The sequence below is a fragment of the Dama dama genome, chromosome 9 (genome assembly GCF_033118175.1).
Source record: "Dama dama isolate Ldn47 chromosome 9, ASM3311817v1, whole genome shotgun sequence".
NCBI lineage: Eukaryota > Metazoa > Chordata > Mammalia > Artiodactyla > Cervidae > Dama > Dama dama.
In genome coordinates this window covers 11,928,112-11,936,598 of record NC_083689.1, presented here as the reverse complement: position 1 = coordinate 11,936,598, position 8,487 = coordinate 11,928,112, and the positions used below count along the sequence as shown (strand labels likewise).

Sequence of the window (8,487 nt, the reverse complement as noted above, 5' to 3'; positions counted from 1 at the left end):
TAAATATCTTGATGACAGCTGCATGGATAGCTTCAAGAATAAGGGATTATCACAGCTCCTCCAGGGTCTGGCTGGACCCAAGAAGTCTACAACAACCAACCACATCACCTCCCTTCCTAGTGTAAAAGAAGCCTGACTTCTAAGTCCAGCTTCTTTGGGTCAGTAGCTGGCCATCTTCTCGGTCTGCTAGCTTCCCAAATAAAGTTACTATTCCTTGCCCCAGCACCTTGTTCTTTGCCTGTCTTATGGTGATTAGTAGAAATTTGTACTCAGTAACACTACTGTAGTCCATTTTCCCAACCTGGGTCAGTTTCAGCTCCACATGTCGCAACAGATCGGGGTTCCCTCCCCTCCTGTGTACCTGGCCAGTGTCTCTGCCCCTTGACTAAGCAGACACCTGAATGGGGAGCAAAATTCTTCCTCTCTCCCCATAGGCACTTTCCTCTCCTTTTGAGTGATGTTCTTGGGCCTCTCTCCATTGGTTTTTGGGTGAGAAACCCCTCTTTCCTCCTCCACAGGGATGTTCTCTATTGCCCTCCTACACACACCGAGTGCCCCCACTTCTGAGTGGTTGGAGTGGTCAGAACTAGCACGACCCAATAAACCCCAACCAAGGGAAGTCAATGCCATTTACAATGGGTCATTTGGACCTTCCTGAAGTTTTCCGTGTGCCTTACCTTTTCCAAAACCAGCTCATTTCTTCTCCAGATAAGTCTGCCAAGAAGTTGGCAGCCCCAGTTTACAGATCTGGTCAGCTCAGTTTCCGTGTGCCTTCAGGGGTTGGTTAGGTTTCCTGACCTTTATTATGGTAAGTGAGATGCAACAGTTGCTTTCTGCTTGAGCGTCTGGCCAGATTTCATCATCAGTGTGGATGTCCAGAACAGCTGTATGTATGTATTAGCTGTTCAGTCATGTCTGAATCTCTGTGTAGCCTTTCAGGCTCTTCTGTCCATGGAATTCTCCCCACAAGTATACTGGGGTGTAGCCATTCCCTTCTCCAGTGGATCTTCCTGACCTATGGGTTGAACCCAGGTCTCCTGCATTGTGGGCAGATTCCTTACCACTTGAGCCATCAGGTAAGGTTAATAGCCTGCTTTTCCCATAGAATGACACAGGGTGAAACTGCCTCCCTTTCTCTGTGTAATTCAGTGTATTTGAGGAAGCAAGCAATAATGACACCTTTTTTAATAGTCTATTTGATTACCCCAACTTGTGCTGGGTCTTTACAGTCCTAGCAAGGCTTTAAGGGGCATGGGTGGTGATCTTTATTCAAGGCCCACTCCTCCGTGTCTTCACAGGCTACCTCCTCATGGAGGACTTCCCTGATTGTCCGGTCTAGAGCAGCCCCCTTGGTCACTTTCTATCACATGTCACTCTGTTAATTTCACTCATTATTGCCACTATCTGATTAGTTCTTATCCCCTGTTGGCCTCCTCCATCAGATAAGAGTGCCATAATCCAGAGACCTTGTCTATCTTGTTTATTCCATGCCCTGAGTTCTAGCAGTGTGTGTGGTATGCAGTAGGTGGTCAAGCACAGCTTTGTTGTTGTTGAACAATGAGCTACCTGGGAAAATAAATCTATCTTTTGATTTACAGAGGAGGATATGAAACTCAGAGAAGGCAACTGAACTGCCCAAGACCACACAGTCAGTGAGAGGCAGAGCTGAGATTTTGAACTCAGAGATTTTGAACTCTGCCTTCTGTTGAAGGCAGAACTTGTACTCTCCCAAGAGATGAGTGTTGACTTAAAAGCAACAAAAACAACAACAAAAGATGCACAATGTGAGAGTTGTGTGTTAAGTTTTTTTTTTTTTGGCGGGGGGGGAGGGCAAATGAGAACTGCAGCCAGGGAGAGAGCATCTCAGATAGGTCTGAGGAATTGCTCCAAAGAGGTAGTGGGGGAACGAGAATATGTGTGATTTTGGTGAAGGGAGAGTTCATGCAATCAAGCGCTTATCTTACAAAAGGTCTGCTAGTCACAAGGAGCTGATGTCACCAGGGAGGGTTTAGTGCTTTTCTAGATAAGAAGAGATACAGGGATTAGGATTATGAAATCAGCTCCTGAGAATATCTAACTATCTAAAGAGCTGTTCCACCACTTTCCCTGGAGCACAAAGTGCCTGTTCTCCACCCTGAACTCCCTTCAGGGTGTGTTGAAGGTCAGCAGCTGCGGCAGCATAGGGTTCAGTCTCCACAGAGGCAGGACATTTGCCCTTGGCAAGCCCGTTTGCCTTTGACAGGAGGAAATGAAAAGCTGAGGGCCTGAGGAGAACAGGGCAACAGAGAATGAGATAGTTAGATGGTGTCACCGACTCAGTGGGATTGAATTTTAGCACTCTGGGAGATAATGAAGGACAGGGAAGCCTGGCGTGCCGCAGTCCATGGGGCCACAAAGAGTCAGACACGGTGACTGACTGAACAGCAACAACGAGAGGAAAGGAATGGTGAGATTTCAGGCAGCAGGCAGACTGCATGCTTGTTCTGATCCTGGATGGGTGGCAGCTGGTGGTCCTGAAGCAGGGTTTTAGGTTCACAGGAATTGCATGTGGATGGCCTGGGCAACTTCCCTGGTGGCTCAGATGGTAACGAATCTGCCTTCAATGCAGGAGACCTGGGTTCACTCTCTGAGTCAGGAAGGCCCCCTGGAGGAGGGAATGAATGGCTTCCCATGCCAGTATTCTTGCCTGGAGAATCCCAGGGACAGAGGAGTCTGGCAGGCTACAGTTATGGGGTCAGAAAGAGTCAAACACAAGTGAGCGACTAACACGCATGCAGCCTGGGCAAAACCCCCCACTGGGAATTCTAGCTTCTACACCATCAACGCTTAGGGACTAAGAAGGAAGATGCCCTGTTGTCTCTTGCCCCATTTGAAAAATGAATTTCTCTAAGGCAAGCCTGTAAAACACAGGTACAAAGTTTATTATCAGAGACACAGAATAACATGTGGAAAATCACACAGGGAAAGTTTATTTAGGTTAGAAGCAAGGCAGAAGTACACACGCAGAGAGAAATGGTGTGGGTGTCTCCCCCAAGGAGGAGGAGCATGGAAAAGCGGCAGTTAAAATATATATATGAGCTCCCCTGGTGGCTCAGATGGTAAAGAATCTGCCTGCAATGCAGGAGACCTGGGTTTGCTCCCTGAGTTGGGAAGATCCCCTGGAGGAGGGAATGGCATCCAATGCCAGTAGGGCAGTTCTTCCAGGTCTTTCTTTACCTTTGGTCCTTTATCTCATTTCTTTGTTTACACCTGACCTTCCCTGTGGTTTTATCACTCCGTGTCAGACTCTTTGCAGGTTGCAAACCCCATGGACTGTAGCCCACAAGGCTTCTCTGTCCATGGGATTCTCCATGGGATTCTCCAGGAGTGGATGGCCATTCCCTTCTCCAGAGGATCTTCCCGACCCAGGGATTGAACCCTGGTCTCCTGCATTGTAGGCAGATTCTTTACCATTTGAGCTACAGGGAAGTCCTTCCTACAGGGAAGACCTTCCCTAGTACCCTCCTCAATATGCGTGCACATCTTTTCGCCAAAATGGATACCAGTGCAGAGGCCTGGGGGAGGTTCAACAATACCTATTATGGGGTGGCAACCTCTCCTTTATTGACCCTGTGCATGTGCAGTGGGGGAGACTTCCTTGACCTCAGGAGTAATAGATTTGCTCATCTTATCTCTTTGTTCTAGCAGAGCTCCTTCCTGCCATTAACTCTGTCCTTGGAGTGCTAGGGGAAACAAAGTTGCAATTTACTCTGCTTGACAAATTCCAGTTGCTCTGCCCAGGGCCCATCTATTTCCCGCCTCAGCTCTAGAGAGATGCCAGGCCAATTCCTGGGAGATGTGTCTTCGTGGCAAGACAAAGTAGGAACTGCTCACCCATTTTATGTGCCAGCTGTCTCTTCTCAGGTGGCTTGGTGGTAAAGAATCTGCCTGCTGATGCAGGGTTTTGTCACTGGCTTGGGAAGATCTCCTGGAGAAGGAAATGACATCTCACTGCAGTATTCTTGCCTGGAAAAATCCCATGGACAGAGGAACCTGGTAGACTACAGTACATAGGGTCCCAAGAAGTCAGACATAACTTAGTGACTAGACAACAACAATGTGCTCATCGTTCCAAACTCTTATCTCTTAAAAATTGTGTCTTAGTGATAGAAATTATAGCAGCTCAGTGTGGGTGATAAATGCATTAGAGCAGGGGTCCCCAACCCTTTTGGCACCAGGGACCAGTTTTACAAAAGGCAAATCTCCACTGACAGGGTGGTGCGAGGGATGGGTTCAGGATGATTCATTCGCGTGATGTTTATTGTATACTTTATATGTCTATTATTATTATTACATTGTGGAATATAATGAAATAATTAGACAACTTACCATAATACAGAATCAGTGAGAACTCTGAGCTTGTTTTCCTGCAAGTAGATGGTCCCATCTAGGGGTGATGGGACAGCCATGAAAGTGAAAGTGAAAGTCGCTCAGTTGTGTCCGACTCTTTGTGACCCCATGGACACATACGGTCCATGGAATTCTCCAGGCCAGAAAACTGGAGTGGGTAGTCTTTTCCTTCTCCAGGGGATCTTCCCAACCCAGGGAATGAACTCAGGTCTCCCACATTGCAGGTGGATTCTTTACCAGCTGAGCCACAAGGGAAGCCTGGGATAGCCATGAGGAGTGACTAAATAAAGATGAAGCATTGCTGGCTTGCTCTCTCACCGCTCACATCCTACTGTGTGGCCCAGTTCCTAACAGGCCAGGGACCAGTACTTGTCCATGGCTGGGGGGATTGAGACTACAATTCTACTTCCTCCAATTCCACCACAGTGTGTGGATTCCTCTGTTTTTCCCCCAATGCATGCACAAAGTGTGCACACATACACATATGTTCCATGTTTATGAATGGAACCTTTACTCACATACCATTTTTGAAACATATTTTCCCCTATTCTCCTTGTTTATGTTTAATACGATGTTTGCAACCCTCTGTGAGATTCGATCAGCCTATTTAACACATATGAAGAAAGTGGTTCAGAGGGGTGACACCAACTGACCAGAATAGCTGATCTGATACAGGCTTGCCCACTGAACGGTTCTGGATGAGGACGGAAGAACCCCTGCCGGGCCAGCCGGAAGATTTCAGCGAGCAACACTACGCGTTCCTTTAGGTTAAGAAATAAAGAGACAGAACAGATGGGGTCGAGAGGATCACTGCAGTCAATGATGATTCTTTATTTCTCAGGGTTACATATATACTAAACCAAGAAGAGAGGCATCCCAGAGAAAATTCTTCCCCATGTACATCATCTTTAAGATAACAATCACCAGAGCTCTCTCATGGCGCCAAAGGCATCCTACTTATCTTAAGGGCAGTCGTGCAAAGCCATCTATCTGCACCTTGTGTGCATTCAAGGCTCACTAATGGTCTGTTAGGAGTTAACTCGGATAGTAAATTCCAGAGGGGTGGCGGGACAGAGAGCTATGTCTGCGAACAGACCCTTGATAATCAATCAAGGCAGCTCCCAGAGTCAGCTCTTTCAAGCCGCTCCCCGCAGCTCCCCCTCTTTTATTTAGTAAAATGGCACGCCTGATTCTTTTGGCGTAAGTAATTACTGTGTAGGACAGCCTTGATGTCCCACAGCTCTTTGACAAATTTCTTTATGATACAAGGAGTAATGCACACAAAAAGCGCTAATACCAGAAGCATGGCCACGACCCCTGAAAAAAGATGCCAAAGTGAGGTTATCGAGGGAAAATTGGAAAACAAACTGTTAACAAACTCTTCAGCATTTTCTGCCAAGTCCATACTAGCCCGAGGAGCATTTTCTGTATCAAGAATTTCCTGATGAAGTTGTAATAGATCTAAGGAAATGTTTTCATTATGCCAAATACCATCTAAATGTAATTTTATCTTATTCCAAGGGGTCTCAGTATTATTATAAATTTTTGGAGTTACACAAATCCAACGATAATTAGCATGACATCTAATTTTTGTTCTTAGCTTTAACCCTTGCACTTCTTCTCCCAAAAATCTTACTGCATCATAAAGCGCATTTAGTCTATCCTCTAATTTTCTATCTATATCTTCTTGAATCCCTAAAGCTTTGGAAGTATTTTTTGCTAAATCATCTACAATGCTAGCAGTTTGCACAGATTGAGCTAAAGATACAGAAGCAGTAACAGCAGAAGCAATTAAAGTTATAAGCGTTACTACTCCTAGAATTATTAATCCTATCCCCCTTCGTGGCCTAGCAAGGGCTGTGCGCACTCTTTCCCATAGTTCAAGCCCAGACTCTTCATACCACGGCTCAGTAAGATTTACAGGCAACATAACAAAAGGTGGTTGTTTAACTATCAAGACTCCAGAATTATTTCTTATTCCTCGAATGCAATTGGATAGGGGACAATTAAAACAATGAATATAATATTGACTATTATTCTTAGTAAGATTTACAGAACCAGCAATAATCATAAATGAATAAGGTACACAAGCCCGAGGATATCTCCAGGTTGCATTCCAAAAAAATCCACCTTTAACCTTTTCTCCAGTCTGCATGAAGGATCCGCTTGTTTCAAAAGCGGCCAGCAACTTCCAGACCTCAGTTTGATAAACAAGGGTGCCGCCAAGATTCCAAATTCTCGCTGCAAACTGTCTGTTACTTTCCTTTCCGGGGTTTCTCTCTGAGTCTGGCGACCAGTCCCACAGTGAGTGTGTGCTGTTAGGAATAGAATACACCGTAGCAGTCTCATTCCGGCAGAGTTTCCATGGCACCGCTATATGTTTCCCTTTATGCCCCAGGCCACAGAATGGGATATCCTGGGGTCCCGTTCCGTTGCGTCGCTGTGCATGCCCTGTGAGCTTGGTCACACCAGGAATATCCACACTCCAGCCAGTGCTGTAATCAGAATATCCAACATCTGTAACAGTGAGACAACCTGAAACATTATGATTTCGGAAAAAGCACATTGGTAATTGTGAAGAGGATCCCGTATAAGAAATACTGGCATTCTGTGGAAAAATATGCTTATCAGAAACCCCCCCCCCAAAAGTATTGTGTCATTCACATACACAGGAACAGAACTCATTTCCCATCCAACAGGCTGTAAAAGAGGGGGATCAGGAACATACGCCCAGAAGATACTGGCTTCCATGGAACTTATCTGGTTTAAAAGAAGTAATAATGAAATTAATATACTAGTAGGAGAGGCAGGGGAAGGGTTGGAAGCATTCTCACACGCCATCTGTAACAGTGCCTGTATCTGCTGAGCTGTCGGCAGCGGGACTGTCTCCTGGATTGTGAGCTGTCTCATTTGCTCCACCAGTGATCTCCTCTGCCGTGAGTACCAACCTTTCCGGGAGCCAGCGCGGCGCTTCGGCATTCTGCGGGAAAACACAAACATGACCTCTCCCCCATATTAGAACTGGGTCCGGCCCATGCCATCTGCCTTCTAGCGGGTCTTTCCACCTGACTAATGGCCGTGCCTTTTTATTATCATAGTGCCAAAAACGTTGAGCTGCTGATTTTCCATTTTTATCGAGGCTCAGAAAATTTAAAACAAACAAAACATGTCTAAGAAGATTGTTAGGCGTAATAGCATACAAACTCCCCCTTTTTAATTTTTTCAGTTGGTGCTGAAGGGTTTGATGTGCCCGCTCAACAATTTCTTGGCCCTGTGGGTTATATGGGATTCCAGTCTTGTGTATGATGCGCAGCTGGGCACAGAAGGTTTGAAAATTGCGGCCAACATATCCAGGGCCATTGTCTGTTTTGATGCATTTAGGTAGGCCCATAGCAGAAAAACTCCGTAAGCAATGCTGAATACAATGCTTACTAGCCTCTCCAGATTGAAGTGTGGCCATGATAAAACCAGAGAAAGTATCAATAGTAACATGCACATATTTCAATTTTCTAAAATCAGAAATATGTGTAACATCCATTTGCCACAAATCGTTGGGGAGTAAACCCCGAGGATTGACTCCATATGTTGGGAGCACAAAAAATTGTGGACAAGTAGGACAAGCTTTTACAATTTGACGAGTGGCTTCCCGAGAAATTCCAAATTGCAGCCGTAATGAATTGCTATTCTGATGGTGTACTGCATGAGAGGCCTGTGTTGCAGAGGTAAGGGTTAAGGAAGAATAACATACCATACGGGTGACTTCATCAGCCAGAGCATTCCCAGCCGCTAAAGGCCCAGGAAGGGCAGTGTGAGCACGTATGTGCCCAAAAAAGCAAGGATGAGTTCGGGCTCGAATGAGATTCTGAATTTTCAAAAACAAGGTTTGAATAGAGGCCTTAGCAGCTCCAATGAGGGGTACTGTTTCAATGACTGAGAGAGCTCTGACAACATAATGACTGTCAGAGTATAAATTAAAACTTTGAGGAACGCGTTGCAGAGCCTGGAGTACTGCAAAAAGCTCTACTTCCTGAGCTGATGAATATGAGGTTTGACAATAATAAGATTCATTTTTGATTACCAAGCTGGCTACGCCATTGG

The 8,487-nt window shown here is 45.7% G+C and overlaps 1 protein-coding gene across 2 annotated transcripts; it reads right to left on the bottom strand.

Annotated features, from left to right (window-relative positions):
* Positions 1 to 5,287: 5,287 nt before the first annotated feature.
* LOC133061792 (endogenous retrovirus group K member 7 Env polyprotein-like) lies at positions 5,288 to 8,248 on the bottom strand. Of its 2 annotated transcripts, none has more exons than XM_061149988.1 (2): positions 7,338 to 8,248; positions 5,288 to 7,149 (listed from the first exon to the last, which is right to left on the bottom strand). In XM_061149988.1, exon 2 carries the CDS (start codon positions 6,953 to 6,955, stop codon positions 5,555 to 5,557), a length of 1,401 nt encoding a protein of 466 aa, XP_061005971.1. In that variant the 5' UTR covers positions 6,956 to 7,149; positions 7,338 to 8,248; the 3' UTR covers positions 5,288 to 5,554. The 2 variants fall into 2 exon arrangements, with proteins under 2 accessions (XP_061005971.1, XP_061005970.1); XM_061149987.1 differs by having other exon boundaries at positions 5,288 to 6,924.
* Between the last annotated feature and the right edge of the window lie 239 nt (positions 8,249 to 8,487).